The sequence below is a fragment of the Peromyscus leucopus genome, chromosome 9 (assembly GCF_004664715.2).
Source record: "Peromyscus leucopus breed LL Stock chromosome 9, UCI_PerLeu_2.1, whole genome shotgun sequence".
Lineage (NCBI taxonomy): Eukaryota > Metazoa > Chordata > Mammalia > Rodentia > Cricetidae > Peromyscus > Peromyscus leucopus.
The window spans coordinates 5,917,839-5,938,098 of NC_051070.1; the positions used below are offsets into that span (position 1 = coordinate 5,917,839).

General features: G+C 48.6%; 1 protein-coding gene across 1 annotated transcript in view; it reads left to right on the top strand.

Moving 5' to 3' along the window:
• Abcc4 (ATP binding cassette subfamily C member 4) overlaps positions 1 to 20,260 on the top strand; it is a 227,867-nt gene that overhangs the window by 31,699 nt on the left and 175,908 nt on the right. The window contains exons 2-4 of the mRNA XM_028868209.2: positions 7,511 to 7,621; positions 8,086 to 8,206; positions 17,962 to 18,186. Coding sequence (XP_028724042.1) covers positions 7,511 to 7,621; positions 8,086 to 8,206; positions 17,962 to 18,186 — 457 coding nt within the window. The remainder of the gene's footprint in view (positions 1 to 7,510; positions 7,622 to 8,085; positions 8,207 to 17,961; positions 18,187 to 20,260) is intronic.

Below are 20,260 nucleotides of genomic sequence, written 5' to 3' on the forward strand. Positions count from 1 at the left end.
TCTGAGGGGTTTCCAAAACCTGGGCAACTGGAAACACGTGACATCTGTTTACCAAGAGGGAGGAGCGGAGAAGAGGCCGTGTGAAGGGCAGGGTTTCAAAGGAGAGAAAGCAACTGTGTGGGACATTTTAAAATTTGAGGTCCTTGTTAAATGCACAGGAGTAGGAATGTGGAATAAGCAGTGGGTTGTGTGAGTCAGGTGTCTTTTTTTTAAAAAAATATATTATGTCCATTACAGGAAATTACAGGTAAACGTGTTGAATGTTTTTAAGTGGAACTTAAAATAACTTCTCAGCATACTGTGTTTTCCTCAGTAGTTTAGAGGAAGAGATAGTAGTATGCTGAGAAGTTCTGTTTGCAGTGCATGAGAGGTAAAACATGGTTGAATTCTGTTAACAAAACCCCGTTTCTCCCCAGTGACATGGGTGTGTTGCCCACACTGGAAGGACCATAGCTGTTCCTTGGTTATGCTTCTGTGAGACTGGAACCCGAACCTCGAATGGCACCTTTTCTTCACTGGAGCCATTTTGGAGAAGAGCTCAAAGGGAATGGCAGGCACATGCTGATTCCACTCGTGGGGTGTGGAGAGCAATGGAGGCCTCCTCAGACATTTCCCCAGAAACGCAGGAGCCAGGGAATCCAATGAGGAGCAAAAGGCCGCAGGGTTGCGTTAGGATTTAAGGGAGCCAAGGTTGGGAGTTAGGGTTTGGGGCTCTGTAAGTTTCTGTTACTGGAACAAATGACTGGAGGTAACCAGCGTGCAAAGAGAAGGGGCTTAATTCAGATCACAGTTTGGAGGTTTCATTCCACGGCTGATGGTGCCCATGCTCTGGGTCTGTGATGGCTCCGTCCATGCTGTTAGCAGAGAAGAGAGAGGAGACCCATTGATTCACGGCTTGAGTGGGAGATGGAGACCAAGGGGTTAGACTTCAGATAACCCCTACAAGAGCACACTACCAGTGACCCAACTTCCTCCCCTCACAGTTTCTGCCCCCCCCCCACACACACCTGGGGACTAGGTTCTTAAGGTATTTAGATCCAAATGATAGCTGCAGATAGTTTTCAGAGATGTGATTCATGGTTATTCTGAACCTCGCTTCCTTTCTGCTTTGTTGTTTCCAGGTGGATAAGGTTTGGGCTGGGGGTATGAGGTCTCTGTCATCCATTGTTCAGTGTGTCAGCTGTCTCTCTGCCCATCATAGTGTGTATGTGTGTGTGTGTGTGTGTGTCAGTGTGTGTGTCAGTGTGTGTGTGTGTGAGAGAGAATGTGTCTGTGTGTGTGAGAGAGTGTGTCAGTGTGTGTGAGAGAGTGTGTCAGTGTGTGTGAGAGTGTGTGTCAGTGTGTGTGTGTGTGTGTGTGTGTGTGTGTGTGAGAGAATGTGTCTGTGTGTGTGTGTGAGAGAGTGTGTGTCAGTGTGTGTGAGAGAATGTGTCTGTGTGTGTGTGTGAGAGAGTGTGTATCGGTGTGTATGAGAGAGAGAGTGTGTGTGTGTGTGTCAGTGTGTGTGTGTGTCAGTGTGTGTGTCAGTGTGTGTGTGAGAGAGAGTGTGTGTCAGTGTGTGTGTGAGAGAGAGTGTGTGTCAGTGTGTGTGAGAGAGAGTGTGTGTATGCACACGCACACACACATGTGCCACAGCGTGTGTGTAGAGGACAGCTTTGTGAAATCAGTTCTTCCCACCTTTTGTGGGTTCTGGGGATGAAATGTAGTTGTTAGACTTCAAGTGCTTTATCCTCTGAGCCATCTCTTTGGCCCAGAAATATCTTTTCATTTTTATTTTTGAGCATGCTTCCCTGTAGCCCAAATTTGGCCTCATATTTATTGAATTCCATACCTCTTGCCTCTCCCTCCCAAGTGCTAGGATTAGAGGCATGTGCCCTCACCATCACCCTTCGCCCCTCTAATCTATGAAACTAATTTTAGGAGACTCAGACATGTGCCTTTAAGTGCTCTGCAGTGCAAGTGTGGTGTCCTAGGTGTCTTCATCCCTCTTTCCTGTGCAAATTCTTACCTAGCTTGTGGCTCCGATCACTCCTCACCTTTCCAGGTGTGAACACAGATGCCACATCGCCAGGTTCAGTAACATAGCCCATCTCCGCTACCAGATCTGCTTTTTCAGATGTTTATTTCCAGGGAGGAGAGCCTTTTCTTTTTAGTAGATTGTAACTGTTGGGTTTATTAGGCTTAGCTTCTGAAGGAAGTAAGAAGTATCGAGCTGATTCACCAGAGAGAACAGTATTGATTCAACAGCTATCAAGTGTCTATAACCGTCCCAATCCTAAAGCAGCGGTCCACGCATCAGTCGCTATCCAGTCATGAAATAATGTTTTAGTTCCATCACAGTTAGATGCAAGACAGGAAGGGGAAGGAAAGAAATGGAGACGGCCCTCGGGGCATGAAGGAGGAAAAAGAGAGTGGAAAAGAGAATTATTTACCAGCTCTCGGAGGTCCACGTTTGTTTCTTCCGCCTGTATGAACGGTAAATGTGATGTTCGTGGACACGGAGTGCTTGAGTCCAGGTGAGGAGAGACAGAAGGCCAAACAACACTAAATAAAGCGTCCACACCCTTCGGTAAACACCTTTATTGCAGAGACCCTCCTGCCCTCTGGAAGCGATGCTGAGGGCTGTGGTGATGGAGGGGAGACTCACCCAGACGGCTCCTATCTATCTCGGAGCTAATGGCTTCCTGTGTTTGGACTTCAGCACGCCGTGTTAGATTGACTTTCCCGTGAGTCACACTTCGGGCCATTGCGTGAGATGATCTGACCATCTGTCTCCTACAAGATTTCATCCTGTGCAGTAGCTGTTGATTGTGTGCCCCCCCCCCCCATGCACCGGTAGTGTGTTATCAGCAGGGGTTGTGAGCACTGAGGAGTTATAGTCAGACAAGGATGAAGTGAGGCTGTGCTAACAGCTGTGGGCACAGGAGGGAGGGACCATTGGGAACACAGAAGTCAGGAATGGCTCATTTGACAGTGGCCCGGGATTGCTGACTAGATTCCCGCAGGGATAAATTAGGGAGAAGGCACCAGTTGACCTGGATCTCCATGTCTAATCGTCCATTGCTTAACCACAGAGACGTGTTCTGAGAAGTTGTCACCAAGCGGTTTTGTCACTCGGCTAACCTTGTGTGTGCCTACGCAAGTTAAGGTGGCTAAGGATGTCACTTGGCCTAATAGTGTCTTGGGGATTACCATAGTAGAATCGGTTATCGTTTATCAGAATGTCATTGTGTGACATGTGACCATACATAATTTATTACACAGATGACCCAAGATAGTTTCATATCACAGTGTGCTTGCCCGACAGCAAATTTAACCATGTGTCCCAGCCTGGGTTTTTGAGATTTGGGTAGTTCGAGAGCCTGGGAGAATCAATTTGTGGCATCTTCTAAACGAAACTTTGAGTCTTTTGAGTTCACGTTTCTTAATTTAACAGTACATCCTGCAAATAGAGGCTTTTCTCTGTCCTGCCCCATCCTGCACCTGTTTCCAAATAATCACTCAGAGGCTTATATTAATTATAAACGTTTGGCTGATAGCTCAGGCTTATTACTAACTAGCTCTTATAACTTAACCCATTTCTGTTAATCTGTGTATTGCCACGTGGCCCTAGCATTACCAGTCTGCTGGCATCTTGCTCCTTGGGCAGCTGGCTCCCGTCTTCTTGACTCCACCCTTCTTTCTCCCTGTATTCAGTTTGGCTTTCCCACCTAGCTGTATCCTGCCCTGCCATAGGCCAAGGCAGCTTTATTCATCAACCAATAAAAGCAACACATATTCACAGCGTACAGAAGGACACCCCACATCGACATCCCTCTTTATAGTGTTCCTACCTATGATACAAGTGCAGTTCACTGCTCGGTCTCATCAAACGCTTTTTTTGTTTGTTTTGGTTTTTCAAGACAGGGTTTCTCTGTGTAGCTTTGCGCCTTTCCTGGAACTCACTCTGTAGCCCAGGCTGGCCTGGAACTCACAGAGATCTGCCTGGCTCTGCCTCCCGAGTGCTGGGATTAAAGGCGTGCGCCACCACCGCCCGGCTCATCAAACACTCTTGTCAGTGCTGCTTTCCTGCTTCCTTCCTTGTTCTCCGAGGGGCTGGGTCTGGGTTTGAACTCGGGGCCTGTACACGCTGAGCAGTTATTTGACCATTTCTCTATGCCCCTCCACCCTTTCTTAACTATTCCGTTTCTTCTCCAGTCTTCTTTTACCTGCTGATTCGAAACAAAATAGAACAAAACCCACCACAAACCGTGACGAGTCGTTTTAAGCCTGAAAAAAAGATGCTAATGAATTCCACTTAGAAGTAATAACAGGAAAATACCGGATGTTCTCCTGGAAGGAAGGGGTCAGGCGTGTGGGCGGCGTTTCAGACATGTCTAGGAAGCCCACCTACATCGAGCCAGGGCAGGCAAGCTGACAAGTGTTCTGAAAACTAACTGGGGAGCGTGGTGAGAAAGAGGTGAGCTGATTGGTTCTCCTTCTCAGTGTGTCATTCAGGATCCCTGGGGTGGACAAGGCAGGGCATTGGAGCTTTCTAGAACCCCAGGTTTATCTCTGGAAGCCCTTGGAGTGTATGCCACAGTCTTGGGGAGCTCTCAGTCAAAGGTCTGTGCCTTTGGGGTGTCCTGAGCCAGTTGTGTGGAAATTGACTTCACACCTTGCTCCCTGGAGCTGCTGAGGACTTACTCATTACTACAGAAACCCTGAGCAGCGGCTTCTCAAGGGGAGGGCTTCCCAGAGTACACAGTCCCCTCCAAAACAGGCCCACTGGAGAGGCCATGTGGCCAGAGAGCCAAGATGAAAGATATTTTCCTGATTCAATTATTTCATTTATCAAAGCTTTCTAGAAGGACCCACATTTAATTGCCCAAGAGGGACAGGTACATATATCCTTGGCCTCCCGAAGCTTTCCCACAGAGCTGGCAGATTGTTCCTGTGGGTGGGTGGGGGGCCGTGGAGGACTGAAACAGTCGTGACGTGGAAGCTACTGTGCCTAGCTCCCCCATATGCGTGGGTAGATCACAATAGTGGCAGACACTTGTCTTTTGGAACTTTGTATTGTTCATAGCCACCCCACACCCCAGTGGATCGACTCAGCATCTCCAGGGGTCCTTTCATTTGTCCAAGACTGAGGGGGAGGGGGAGAAGAGAGAGGAGAGACAGAGGGGGAGAGCCCGAGAGCACAGGCTGGTTAGCAGTCATACAGCCAGAAACAGCCATGTCGAGACGCTAAGGCTGGAGGGTTTTCAGCTAAAGCACATTCAGGCTTCTCACTAGAGTATGCTTCTCAGGGCGCTGCCGCCAGCCAGCTCTAGTGCCAGGAGCTGAGTTTAGAATATGAACTATAGAATTTTTACAACTATAGAATAAAGGGCCAAGCAGGTTTCCATATCTGTTAGTGGTGAATCTCACTGATTGGTCTATACGTTAGGGGAAGATGATTAAGACCTAGAGGTATAGTAATGATAGGTCATGGAGGAACTGAGCTCCTAGAAGTAGAGGGGCCTGACAGAGACCAGGGGAGGGGCCTGACAGAGGCCAGGGGAGGGGCCTGAGAGGCCAGGGGCGGGGCCTGACAGGCCAGGGGAGGGGCCTGACAGAGGCCAGGGGAGGGGCCTGACAGAGGCCAGGGGAGGGGGCTGTGACCCCAGTACTGGCGCTGGACAAGACTCTTATCTCCTAGCTTCTAGAGTGAGATTCCTTGGAGGAACCAAGCGACCCCAGTTGGCAAAGCTTAGTGCTCAGTCTCTATGATTGCATCCCTGCAGACCTGTAGAGTCAAAAATATTCTTGGAGCGTCGCCTACCCCCCAACTTTTTTGCCTATACTATTCTAGAGTGATCAATCAATCAATAAGAGGAGCATGCTCTCTCCTTCCGGAGCTTGTTGTCTGGCCTTGGAAATGTCTTTATCCTGCACCATCAACAAAATCATGTGCACCCTTGAGTTATCTCTGCATGTTATTATTTAAATCATTCTTACTGGGTGGATACTACTTTGATTTTATTAGTAAAAAGAATAAAAATATTTAAATGAGTTTTTGTTGGAGGCGGGGAGTCCTGCTTAGTTACTTCTCCTTAAAAAAAGTTACTTTGTAGAAAGATAATTAGAAGTTATATTAATACCCCATGTTCTAGTTTTCTTTCTGTGGCTGTGATAAAATGCTCTGGGGAAAAAAGGAAAGACAACTTAGAGGAGGAAAGGGTTATTTGTCTTACACTTGCAGGTCACATGGCCCATTGCTGAGGGGCGTCAGGGCAGGACTCAGGAGGAGTGTGAAGGTGAAGCCGTGGAGGAATGCAGCTTGCTCATAGGCTTGCGTTTAGCCAGCTTCTTATACAGCCCTGACCACCCATTCAAGGACGGCACTTTCCACGGTGGGCTGGACCCTCCTCCATGAATCATCAGTCAAGATAGTCCGCTCATAGACACGCTCACGGTCCAGTCTGCTTTGGGCCATTCTTCAACTGAGGCTTCCTTCTCAAAGTCCCTACAGTGTGACAAGCTGGCAGTTAGAGCTAACTAGGATACCCCATTTCCCATTGTGTTTTCATGTGTTAATTTTTAGCGCCTCTTGGTAATTTTCTTCTCCTTTTGTGGGGACCAGGGTGTTCCGAGGATTTCGGGCCCAGTGCATGCTAGGCAAGCGTTCTACTACTGAACCACACCCCCAGTCTCCACTGGTGATTTTCCAACTGTATTGTATTGTCTGTGCAAGAGCTTCCCTCTTACATCTGAGCAAGGACCCCGGATTCTTCCGTTGCTCGGTGGTTATAATTCACTACCAGTCTTACGGATTTGGATTCCCAAGCCCTCCCAGATTTGTCCAGTGGGGCCCCTCTGTCTAGCTTTTCTGTCCTTTGACTTATCTTCATGCTTCCTTGAGCGTCTCCTTATTTTGCAGTACAAGAAGATGCTCACAGTCCGTCTATTACCTTTTCTGTCCCTTGTAATCAGCTGTTTTTTTTTAAGGAGCTATTGTTCTTTCTAAGGGAGAATGCTACCAAGAAATAAAGATCTGGCTGTCTGGATGTCTGAATGCTCTCCTTGGCTGGGGTGTCACTGCCTTCAGGGCCTCCCAGTGTGTAGGACCAGAGGTGCAAGCGTGTGTGTGTGTGTGTGTGTGTGTGTGTGTGTGTTTGTGCATGTGCGTGCATATGTGTGTGTGTGTGTGTGTGTGCATGTGCGTGCATATGTGTGTGTGCATGTGCGTGCATATGTGTGTGTGTGTGCATGTGCGTGCATATGTGTGTGTGTGTGCATGTGCGTGCATATGTGTGTGTGTGTGCATGTGCGTGCATGTGTGTGTGTGTGCATGTCTGTGCTTTGTGTGTGCGTGTGCATGTGCGTGCATGTGTGTGTGTGTGTGTGTTGCAAATAAGTACAGATTTAACTTTTCTCTGCCTTTGTCTATTTAAAATCTGGAGGTTGACAAAATGCACAGAGGTGGGAGTCGACTTAAACACAATCGTGCAGTTCTGAGTGTGTCCTCTCTTTCAATCTTCAACAGTTGGCTCAACCCCTTGTTTAAAACTGGTCACAAGCGGAGACTGGAGGAAGATGACATGTTCTCAGTGCTTCCCGAAGATCGCTCAAAGCACCTTGGAGAGGAGCTGCAAGGGTAAGCGGAAGCAGTGAGAGAAGGTGCGGAGGAGGCTTGGCCTCCCTGGGTCCCAGCAGGCCTTGTTGGGGTGCCGTCCGTTCTCCCCACATTGCACACTTGCCCTCAGGTTGTCCTGGCTTGGCCTGACTTAGTTATCTGGGGAAAGAAGCCTGCTCCACAGGCCCTCCATGCCTGAGATCTGCCCCTGGGGGAGGTTTCCCCAGCGCCGTGCCTGCCTTCTCTGGCTGGCAAGGCTGCCGTAATCCAGCAGAGCCCGAGATGCTCCCCCGTGAGGCCCATTTTTTTCTGGTGCAGCAAAGTCTGCCTCACATGTCTTTCTGGGTCCCTCGGGACAGTTAGCCAGTGTTTGTGTGCAGAGTCCTCAGAATAACCCTGTCATAAACACTCATCTGTGCTGCCCCCGCCCTGCCTTGTGCAACGTCCGTGCATGCTGTTTTGACTCAGCTCTTGTCTCCTTGTAGGTATTGGGATAAAGAAGTTTTGAGAGCCAAGAAGGATGCACGGAAGCCTTCCTTAACCAAGGCGATCATACGGTGTTACTGGAAATCTTACCTGCTTTTGGGGATTTTTACGTTAATTGAGGTAAATGTTTGTTGTGTCCCGGCAATTGTTTGAGTGGGTGGGTGTATGAGGAGGAGACATGCTGACTGTTGATCATGGTTGAGATGAGTGGGAACCAGCAGGGAGAAGAGGCCAGATGAGCATTGAAAGTGTGTTGAGCTCAGGGAAGAAGCATGGCCAAGTTCATTAGCTGTGTGTCTTTGCAGTGGGTGATGCTGAAGTGCTGGAAGCCGATGGACGTTGCTGCTTCTTCTAAGTAATTAAAATCCAGTGCTGCGACTCAGCAGTGAGAGCACTTACTGTTCTTGCAGAGATCTGGGATTCAGTTCCCAGCACTCACATGGTAGCTCACAACCATTTCTAAGTCCAGTTCAAAGGGATCCTACTCCGTCTTCTCACTTCCCTGGGCTCCAGCATATCTACAGTGCACATACATTATACTTAGGTACACACACATACATACAAAATAAATAAATTTTTTAAAATGTCTAAAATCCAGTGTCATAGGAAGCTGGCAATGTTCTTCTATAGCACACTGTGAATGCTGGTACTTAGTCAATGTGGTAAATGCACAGAGTCATCTTTGATCACTCCTGAGGAGACATGTCCTGTGGTTTGGAGGAAGTGCATTTGGACCAGAGCCCAGAATAACCAGTGCCCAACGAGTAATTGTTAACTTCACCGTGCCAAATCCGATAAATGCTTTCCTGGGACGGTATTGTCAACTTTCCCCTCCCAGGTAAATAAGACTTGGTGCCGTGTGCCTGGGCTAGCTGTGGTGCTCCGGAGGCCAGGACTCACTGGAGCCCAGGAGTTACTCACCCTGTTCCCAGTGGCTGGACACTGAGCTATGCCCGCTCTGGGCTCTGGTCCAGCTTGAACTCTGGTGACCTCCTGTGCCGCTCACCCTGGGCTTCTCTTCTTGCTGTGGAATAGGTTGCTGGTCTACAGTTGAGTTCTGGTAGCCTGGGGTTGCAGAGTGCATACAAGTGGTGTTCACTGACTGACCAAAGATGGAAAGCCGTGAGACCCTTCAGGGTTGTCCAGTAGATCGTTTTCTCCTGGGGACAGTGCCTGTGCTTGCCAGTGGCTTTCTGCAGGGGATCCTGAAGATTTGACAGTGTGGCTCGTCCCTTTGGTGGTGTGTTTAAGAGAAAAGCATTATTTGTATTTTTATTTATGTGTATGTGTGTTTATGCCACAAGTATTGGGATGTCTGACGAGGCCAGAAGAAGAGGTCTGATCCCTTAGAGCTGGAGTTACAAGGCCTTTATGAGCTTCCTGACCTGGATCTTGGCAGTTCAGTAATAAAAGAAAGTTCTTGAACAATGCTGCCTACCGGGAACCATGTATGAGTCCTTTAGACATGATGTTAATTTTATTCCTTTTAGGACTTTGGTGAAGGGGGAGGTATTCTTATTATCAGCAAGCCCCCAAGTTCTGAGTTGTCAGTATGTGTGCTCAGGGACACCCCAAAACATAAATGGCAGAGCTGAGTTTCTGTTTCAGGTGCTCTGAGATGAGCCCAGACCCCTAGGCTGGGGCTGGTCAAAGGTCATGAACTTTGTCCTTGACATCCCATGTGTCTGTTGGTTGACCTTAGCCGGGGGATGATGGTGCCAAGACGGCCTTGGAGCAGGGGTGGCACGTGAGTGCATCAGTTAGGATGCGGTCCAAGTTACAGGATCTCCTGGGGCCAGAAAGTCACATGCAGTACTGGAAAGTGGCTGTCACTGGCTGGTCGGCGTGTCCCAGTGTGTCCTGAAGTACCTGCAGTCGTGTGTCTGAGGTTGGACTGCCTCGCACACCCACGTTCTGGATCCTCTGTTAGGGCACCGCTTTCCCTGTTAGAACCCTTACACTGCACTGTGCTTAGGTCACTGCTTTGGTTTATGGTCTAATACTTAATTAGGGACTGCTTAATTCCCTTGATGGACACAGTGACCAGTGTTGAAGGCTCACATTGATTTTGTATCTCTGCTATGATCACTAGCAGACCTTCCAATGCAGTGAAATCTGGGGAGCTACGAGTCATTTGTGTTCGGTTAGGAAAACTTTGGTGATTTATTACACCCCCCCTCCCCTCCCCCACCCCCCGGTCAGCCAAAAGAAGCATGCATTCCAATACAAATACTTTTGTTCCACAGACTGGCTCATTGATGCTGATGAAAAAGTCAGAAATAATTTCTTATGGGGAAGCGAGTAAGGATCCCGCTACGCTTCAAAATTCCTGTCCCGGTGGGTGTGGTGGCACATGCCTGTGACTCTAATAGGTGGGAGCTTGATCAAGGAGAGAGAGTTCAGGTCAGCCTGGGCTAGTGAAACCCGGTCTCAAAAACCAAGAAGAAAGAGCCTTCAAATGATGTTTATGATTTTATTTGCGCTCCTTTACTCATGGCCGCGATCCAGTACCTGACCAGAGCTGGTGCTTGCTGCGGCTCGCAGTTTGAGGGAGCACGCAGCCCATCACGGTGGGAGAGTGTGTGGGCTGGAACGGGGCGGCTGGCCACACTGCATCCACTCCGGAAGCAGAGCGGTGTGTGCCAGTGTTCTGCCCTTCTCCTTACTCAGCCCAGGACCCTCGTCCACGGATTGTTGTCACCCACGTTCGGGGCGGGTCTTCCCACCTCAGTTGACCAAGGCTGGGAATCCCTCACAAGCATGCCGAGAAGTTTATGTCCTGGGTAATTCTGTGCCCTGTAGGGCTGACAGTTACTATTAACCATCATGGGTTTCCATCCTTGCGGCTAGCTCCTGAGCCAGATGGGATGAACATTCGTTTAATAGTTGATTTTACGAATGGATTTCTCACTTTGTGATGTCTGCTCTGTGTTGGTCATTGGTCTCTGAGTTTCAGAAGGATGTACTCCGTGTGGCATTTTGTACAAAACAGATGTATTTCTTTGGTGACTCAGAAGCACATGGAACTCCTCTAGGAACACAACACCTGGGTTGACCCCTAACCTGTGCGACCCACCCACACCAGCAGGGCCTCCCCTGACTGTTAATGGGGGCGCCAGCAGGGGAGAGGCAGCATTGATGTTAGCTGCAGGAAGAGCCTTGTGTTATGATTTCTAAGTAGTGCCCCACCTTGTCTTGTGAGGACTGAGGACTGATTGTAAGGTCTGGAGAAACAAGTATGACAGCGACTGTGAAAACACACTCCTGCAGACCAGTGAAAGCCAGCTCAGAGCAGACAATGGCTTCCCAGCATGTCTGCCCCCCGTGTGCACCCCTAGGGAAATGCCATGGGGATAGAAAGGCGTTTCCACCCATCCGGAGCCTTCACAGTGAAGAACATTGTGGGGGGGTCTGCACAGGCTCCCCCCTCGTACCGTTCCAAGCCTGGGTTTTGAGGTATGAGGTTTCTTTCTTGTCTGTGGGAGACTGAAGCTGGGGACATCAAGGGATCCTCAGTGTTCTCTCCTAGTGTACTGCCTGCCATGGGCAAGGCCTGCCGGGTTTGGCGAAGTCTTGTTCTCTTGACCTTGGGGAGGAAGGGCCACTATGGCATGCTAGCCTCACCTGCTGACTTGGCCTGTGGCCAAGACGTTTTCTTTCTAAGGTTTACTTTTACTTTTTGTGTGAGTATTAGGCGCGCGCGCGCGCGCGTGTGTGTGTGTGTGTGTGTGTGTGTGTGTGTGTGTGTGTGTGTACCCATTTATGTGCACCACATGCATGTAGTGCCCACAGAGGCCAAAAGAGGGCATTGGGTCCTCTGGAGATGGGGATGAGGACTGTTGTGAATGTGGTCAAGGCTTTTGCTTGATTGTCTGTGGTACAGGTGGAAGCTGCCGTCTGAGGTAACCCAAGGTCAGACGGAGGTCAGCAGTCAGTCCCATGGTGACACCTTCTGTGCCTTTACTCAGGGCTGATCCCTGGGAGCTGCCCTGGCCCTTTGCATTTCCCAGCTCTCTCCTAAGTGCTCCTCAGCTTCAGCTCATCCTGGGAGGCCGAGGAGCAGATGGGGAAGATGACCGGCAGGGACAGGAGGGGCAAGCCTTGAATAAAGCAGCTGTGGTCGGCTGTGTGTGTCCTGTGGGTTCCTGGGCAGTCTGCATTAGCTTATCTGTGTTGACAGTGATGACCCTCAGTGAGAGACAAGGGAAAATGCTTTTAAATATTTTCTTTAAAAAGTCAGGGGGTCAGTTGCTTCTCTGGAAAAGGATTGTATTCGTAACGGTAGGAAACAAAGATCAGAAACTAAAACACTGTCCTCAAATGGGGCTCTTCACGCAACTTCCAGGGAAGCTCGGCTTTCCTAAAGAACTCTGGTCAAGACTCTTATTCCACAGTGGTCGTCTGAAGCAGTGGGGTTTCGAAGGCCGTTTGTGAAAGCTGATGTCTTAGCCACTAATCATCGTGTTTGCTCATGCCTTTTAATTTAACTTGAATTTTTAACGTTTTGTGCCGAGGATGGAACCTCAGAGCTTTGAGCATGCCTGGCTCTTCCTCTAGCACTCAGCCCTGAGAGCTGAAGAAAGCGATCACAACTGACACCCACTGAGGGTGGTCATCTCCAGGACACTCTGAGGTGGATAGGGCAGGCTACCTCAGCTGCAGACGGGGGGCTCAGAAGAGGTTGTAATCACGACACACAGGGGACTTGTAAGTGGCAGACCTGGCTTTTAAAGCAAAATGTGTGGTTTTCAGGTGTTGCCTCCCACCCCCCACATTCCCCTGTGCAGACTCCTTGGAGGGACAAGAGGAGGAAGAAAGTTTGTATGTCCCCACTCAGTGGTACTTCTTGCTCAGCTGTTTGCCACCAGGGCCAAGTTTGGGGGGGACATTTTCTTTCATGGAGTTTTAAGAACATTCTAGAAACACAAAAATAGGCCAGAATCAGAAGCCCCTGTTGGCCTCTAAGCCATACTTCAGTGATTTATCAACTCATGGTGACACTTGAGTCATCCATAACCCTGCCCTGCTCACTCCATTTTGAAGCTGTTCCCCTGTATCACATCATTAATCTGAGAATGCCTCGATTGGTACCTTTGGGAGTTGGGTTTCCTCTGTAGAGTTGTAGTACGGTTGTTCCAAGGATATGTTAATAAAGCCTTAATCTTATCACCACATCTCGTTTCCCTCTTCTGGTTTTTTGACCTATATTTTATGGGTTGATTTGAGTACTGTATTGCCCATTAGGTCTTTTGGGCTCAAGTGTTCTCCCAGCCTCAGCATCTTAGGCAGTTGGGATTTTCAGTATAGGTACCAGTGTACCTGGCATGCGTGCATGCATGTATTCACTCATTCATTCAACAGATCATTTCTGGTAATTATGTGCAATGTGTATGTGTGAGTGTGAGTGTGTACACATAAGTTCAGTGCCAACAGATATCAGGAGAGGGCATAGGAGTTAGAGGTGGCTGTGAGTCTCCTGGCTTGGGTCTCCTTTGCTTCTGCAAAGGCCGTCTGTGCTCTTCACGGGCAGCCCGCTTCTGCAGCACTGTTTTTCCTGGTTGTCCACTGAGGTGCGTCTCGTTGACGTCGTCGGCTTTGGATTTTGTCTGTCTGTCTGTCTGTCTGTCCGTCACTTTGTCGTTGAAAACACCGAGCTGCTTGTTCAGCAGAGGGTCCCAGTCTGGGTTGGCCCGATGGCATTCCCCGCCTGAGTCACTGAACGCGTCTCCAGCACCAGGCGGTAGAGGTGGAAGTGAGGCCGAGTCCTCCCCACTCTGCATTGCGACTCGACTCCATCCACGGTGCTGTGCGTCACTGCCAGAGACCTGCGCTTGCTGTTTCCCGGTGTGATGGTAGGAGATGCTCGTGGCTAAGGGGGTGTCTGCCACATGTTAGGAGATGCTCGTGGCTAAGGGGGTGTCTGCCACATGGTGACGTGGCGGTTACTTGCCCGCTTCAGTTTGTTAGCTGTGATCTCATCCCATAGTGGCTACGTCTGCTCTGGGGTAGTATGCATGGAGAAACCAGGAGAATTTCTTACTTCTTTTCTTCAAAAATTAGTTTTTAAGCTGTGAGTGCTCCTTTAACATTCCCCACTGGGGCTGATGAGCTTTTCGTTGGCTCGGAAAAGAGATCATCTTTAAAGAAGGCTGCTGCTCTTGTCCTCTCCACTGTTTTCCCACTCTCCTTTAAGAGGTGATTGTATTTTAGTTAAGTCCTTTTAAGTATTTATCAGTGTGTGCGCATGCGTGCATGTGTGTGTGTGTGTGTGTGTGTGTGTGTGTGTGTGTGTGTGTGTAGGTGATGGTCAAAGGACAATTCTGGGGAGTCAGTTCTCTCCTTCTACCGTGGGTTCCAGGATCAAACTCAGGTCAGCATGCTTGCGTGGCCAGCACTGTTACCCAGTGAGCCGTCTTGATGGCTGGAGGTCACTTTAAAAGTCAGTTATGAATCATCTTTCCCTTTGGTGAACACACTGACTTTCCCTGCTGTGTTGAGCTGGAGTGCTTTTGTTTTGTGGTCTTGAAATGTCTAGGTTCTGGGTTCTTGTGTTCTCTTGTTCTGATGCACGCTGTATGGAAGCATTCCGGATCGAAACCAACTAAGGTCTGGCAATTTCCACACAGCATCTCCAACATGCCCTACGACTCAGACACAGGGATGGGGCAGGGCAAACAATAGTGATGTTCATGTGGGCCTGGTTTCTGCCTTCAGGAGTCTCTTTGCTAGGGGAGCTCAGGCCCCACACACTTGGTCCGTGCAGTCTGGGTCTGGGCATCAGTGGATTATGCACATCCCTAAGTGCTTGCACCTCCCTTGTGGTCTCAGGGTGTAGTCAGGGTGGAAGATCCCAATCCATGCATCTCTGAGATCTGGGTAGTGATGCAGTCCTCAGATCCGCATGTTCCTCATCATCTTGGTCTCTCTCCACACAGCGCTTGCCTCCTGTTCCTCCCTTCTCAAGTCCACTGCCCGCTGTTTCCCCGCAGCTCATCCATGGCGGCTTGTGGGTTTCACTCCAGCATGGTTTTCTTTCTCAGCTTTCTATGCCTTGTCTCCATCACTCAGATCAGGGACTGTGAAATCCGACAGGAGGTGTCTCGGGTCCTAAGGGACCATGAAAGAGGCTCCAGGCCCAGTGAGGACAAAGTCCCATCAAGCTCTGTAGTAAGTGACTCTGCAAAGCAAAGTGGTGTGCCCAAGTGCCAGAATTGTGGGTCCAGTACCAAATCTCCAGGGAGAAACAGCTGCCTTCCGGGCTCAGAGCTCGGGCACAGGGGTGTCCAGCTCTGGGCCTAGTACCACTGCGCCTCACAGCCACACTTGAGCCCCAACACAGGATTGTAAACTTACTTAAACATTGGATTTGTGTGTGTGTGTGTGTGTGTGTGTGTGTGTGTGTGTGTGTGTGTGTGTGTTTTTACTGGGGGTGGGAGGACTGAGAAACTCTAACTGAACTTTGTAAATGACAGTCTGGATCAAGCCAAAAGGTTGGACGCCATCCGGCAGAACTTGGGGTGTTGGGCCTTGAGGGGCTGTCTTGCACTCTAATAGTCCATGAGATTTGGGTTGAGAATTTTGGAAGGAACAGAGGCAGGGAGCTTCTTTGGTAGGGCACAGGATGGATGGAAGAAGAAGGTAGGACTTTTTTTTTTAGACAGAATCTTCTGTGAAGTTCAGGCCAGCTCTAAACTCCTCTTCTCCTTCCTCTGAATTCTGGGATCATGGGTGCGTTGTCAATACACACCCGGCTACATTTTCACCTTTCCCTCCCCAGTTTCCAGAAAGCTTAATTCTGTTCAGCTAAAAATTTGGTAAGTATTTTTGTAGTCGTTTCATTGTTTCTTCCTAGGTGAGGGCTGGGCTAAGGAGGGCAGATTCATGGGAGGAGGGAAGTATTGACCACAAACTGTGTGACTCATTAAGAGCCACGTACTGAAAGGGATTGCTGGGTAAGGCCCAGCTGGAGCACACAGACCTCCGCAGTGGAGCCCTGCCTTCCCTTGCTTACCCCTTCTGTTGTGTTGGCCAAGTCTTCCATTATTTTCTCTGCCACACTCACTCTCTGTGAGCCACAGCCTGTCAGGAGAACCGTGAGGAGGCGACAGTAACTCCGTGACTTCACTCAGAGCATCAGGGATGGTGGAATTTCCCCCCTGGACTCCTGATGTTGACCCAGGTGCCCTGGCTTATCCTAGGCCTGGGTTCCCCATGTGGACAGCATGGCCTCCTCGATTCCCAGGATAAGCCCCTAGCTTTCATCTTAGGAAATGCTGCATAGCCATTGTGGTCATGGTGTCAGGTGCTCTTGAATTAATTCTCGGAGCTTCTTGAAAGATGTGTTTGGGGATGGAAGAGACAAGGAGCCTCGGAGTCCCTGGAGTCTGATGACCTGGATTGTAATGCTTTGGTTGGGTAGCTCATCCTTCTGTGTAACGTACAGAATGTCCATGACCTTGTGGAAGGCAATATGATTGTGTGTGTGTGTGTGTATGTGTGTGTGTGTATGTGTGTGTGTGTGTGTGTGTGCGCGCGCGCGCGGTGTTCAGAGCCTGAGATTTGGTATCATGGCTCCTTTGAGGGACGGAGGCATCTCCTGTAAATGCAGTCAGTGGCGACCAGTTGGTTGGGGAGATGTTTTAGCTTTCTGTTTCTATTACACTCCTTCCCCCCACCCCCACATGTGTATGGGTTAGGGTCCTCACTTCACATGGGTAGAAAATCATCATCAAACTGTCAGCTGGCTGTGTGTCTCTGTTGTTTGAAAGGAAAGCTGTTCAAAGTAAGATTTCCACCCTGTCTTTTCGTCCTTGTGGAGGAGGAAATGGCGTGGGCCTGTGTGTTGACTTTTGGTGACTTTGATTTGCAGTGAGTGTTTGCTTTTCTTTCACGGGGGAGCGATCTGTGAAGATCTGCAGGGAAAGTGGGCCCAGGGGAGTGAGTGGCCCACGAGTCAGGAAACTGCCTTGTGTACCGAGGGTTCACGTTCTTCCACGCTGGACAGAAAATGACTTTCCCCAGAGCCTCTTACCTCGCTGGTACAGAATTTTGATTTTTGTCTTAGAGCATGGATGGTTATTAATCTTGGTTTATAATCCATGCCGAGTGCTGTAAGTGGGAGAAAACCACTCGTGGTTAGCTTTTAGCCTACCATTTGTGTCCTGTTTAATTTTTGTCTCCAGGCTACCTCAGTGAATGTCGCAGGAACCCTGGGCATACCTCAGTGTCTAGGGGATAGTGACAGATTACACCTGTCTCCCTGGGGACCTTGCAAGCCCTAAACCTTTTCAATAAGCCCAGCAGAAGGTCTGGGATGCACTGACATGCAGAGCCTGAGCTGAGGAAGGTTGGAGCATTCTTTTTTTTTTTTTTCCCTTTGTCCTGTGTTTTCACAAATGTCTTAGCTGATAAGGCCGGAACAGGAGGAGGAGGAGGAGGTGGCGTGAGTGTGCCTCTTGTGAATGGACCATACCTTCACTTCCTGTTAGGCTGGGTGGGATGTTGAGAGGTCATGGGAAGCAGGGTGGAGCAAGAGCTGGCATGTCTGTATTTAAGCAAATTACTAGCTCTTTTCCTCTTTGGCCATTCTTTTCTCCTCTTTATTCATTTTCAGCCAGGATTTATGTGGCAGCCTGCCAGATGTTTCTTAAAGCTGATTCTAGCATCCACCTGGACCCATCACAGTGCACTAATGTGTTCCTGTCTTTAGCTTGTGATTTTGAGTTCAGGTTAGAATACGCATTTGCTGTAATAATGGGGAAAGCGTTTTTCTCTCCCTCAGGTCAGGGTGAGGGGCATACAGAAGGAGAGCTTGTGTGGAGAGAAAGTGGTGTGGTTTATGCTTCTAATGAATGCTTTTCTTCCTCTTCTTTTAGGAAAGCATCAGAGTCGTTCAGCCCGTATTTTTAGGGAAGATTATTGAGTACTTTGAGAAGTACGACCCCGACGACTCCGTGGCTCTGCACACAGCTTATGGCTACGCCGCGGTGCTCTCGGTGTGCACGCTCTTCCTGGGCATCCTGCATCACTTGTACTTCTACCACGTGCAGTGTGCCGGGATGAGGCTGAGAGTGGCCATGTGCCACATGATTTACCAGAAGGTAAGTGACACTGACTTACCCAAGGAACGTGGGCTTCGCCTGAAGCCTCAGGAAGCGTTGTGGGAAAGTTCCCTGCACACTAGAATTCTGTAGATAAACTGGGTGTTGTGCCACATGCCTGTACTCTCGGTGCCAAGGGAGCCCAAGCGGGAAGGTCACAAGTTCAAGGCCCTCTCAGACTGTCTGACCAGACCCGGTCATAAAAACAAATGATTTAAGCCGCACTAGAGAAGCTTGCTGTTTGGATTGGGCTATACAAGTTATTATTATTATTATTATTATTATTATTATTATTTATTCTACAAACTTTCCCAATAGAGCATGGAAGTTTCCTCTTGCTCTCAGGTGGTGGCCACTTAGAATACCGGGCAAGCTATTGGATTATTAGTGACTCCAGGTAAAAAATAAACGCAGAATTGATTTTCAGTGTTTCCATAGCTAAATCTCATAGCTGTATTTATGAAATCTTTTTTTTTATTATTTTTTTTACTAATGTCTTCACTGACATCAGAGTTGTCAGGGAATCAGGGTTTTCAGCATTGAATCTAGGAGAAAGTCCCTGAGAAAGGAAGTGATCGACTGTTTAATTACAGTCTAGTTTTGTCAAGGGAAAGGGAAATAGAAGTCAGACCAATACTAAACACAGGGCACATTGTAGTTGTGTGTCTTGGTATAACACATTTGTTTTAAACTTTAAAGAAGTGATTTTGGAGAAAACTTCAGTTCCCATGTTGCTGGTTGTTGTGATTTTTTAAAATGTGTTTTGTCTTACTTCTACTGAAATTGGATAAGACCGGGTGTGATATGCTCGATGCTTTTGTGTTGAGGAATGCCGCCTCATTCCTGGTCTACCCTGATTGTAACAGTTATTAAGGATGTCCTGAGGAAGCAGCGGCCACCAGAAGGGCGGGTGTCAGGGTCTGGAGAACTCAACACCACGCACCATCTACCATGCTCTCTTGCTCTCCTGTTTTTGCTTTTTTAAAGAAAGATTTATTTTATGTGTTTTCCCTGCATGTATCCACACACACACACACACGCACACGCACACGCACACGCACACACACACACACATACACACACACACACACACACACACCCCATATGCATGGTTCCTGATGCCTAAAGACCCAGGCCCTCAGCAGGAGCAGCAAGTGTTCTTACTCGACCAGCCATTTCTCCAGCCACTTTCCTTATTTGTTTGTTTGGTTGAGTTGCCATTTGGAGATAGCATCAAATGAGTGAAACTGCACCGTCATTTACCTTTTTTTTTTTTTTTTTGGTTTATTAGAACTTCCATGGATTTTTTTTTCCAGTGAATACAAAGTATCCCCCACATGTCTTCCTTAGAGCAATTTTATTGATCTTGGAGTCATGTGGTTTGTGGAGGCCTGGCCTCTTAGGATGTATTTAGACTCTAGCAAATACAGTGGTTTCTTTGTCTGTGATGTGGAAATGGTAGTAATATCTGTGGGGTCTGATTAAGGGGTCGTCATCATCATCATCATCATCATCATCATCATCATCATCCTCATCATCCTGTCCGTGGCATACTCTTCTATTACACAGGAGAATATTGAAATTTCTCTATAAATTGTCTAGATTTTAATCTTCCTAGAGGCTGCTTAGTTCCCTAAGTACTTAGGAATTTTCATTACCACTGTACTGTGGACAACATAATCACACGAGTCAGGTGTGAGGTGCCAGCTCAGGTAATCAGAGCTCTCGCTCAGGTGAGTTCACCTGTTTTTCTTCCTATTTCCTCTGTCAACACTTTGGAGCTGGCCTTTGGGAAATCAGATCCAGCTTGGTAGATCTGCTTACCTGACTGTAAGTAAACATCTCCCAAAGGTGCTAATTTGTTGGTATGGTTATTCCGGAAGTATCTCTATGAAGTCCAGAGTTGCTGGGATCAAACCAAAGACTTAGCCTGAAATTCTAGGAATGTGGGAAAGATGAATTTCCTCTTGCCTGCCTTGTGCAGGGAGCAAGCTGAGGTGAAGCCGTAAGACACTGTACTCGTGAGGACCGCTTCTGTGGGGCTAAAGCTAGTCTGTGGTGTGGATCTGGAAAG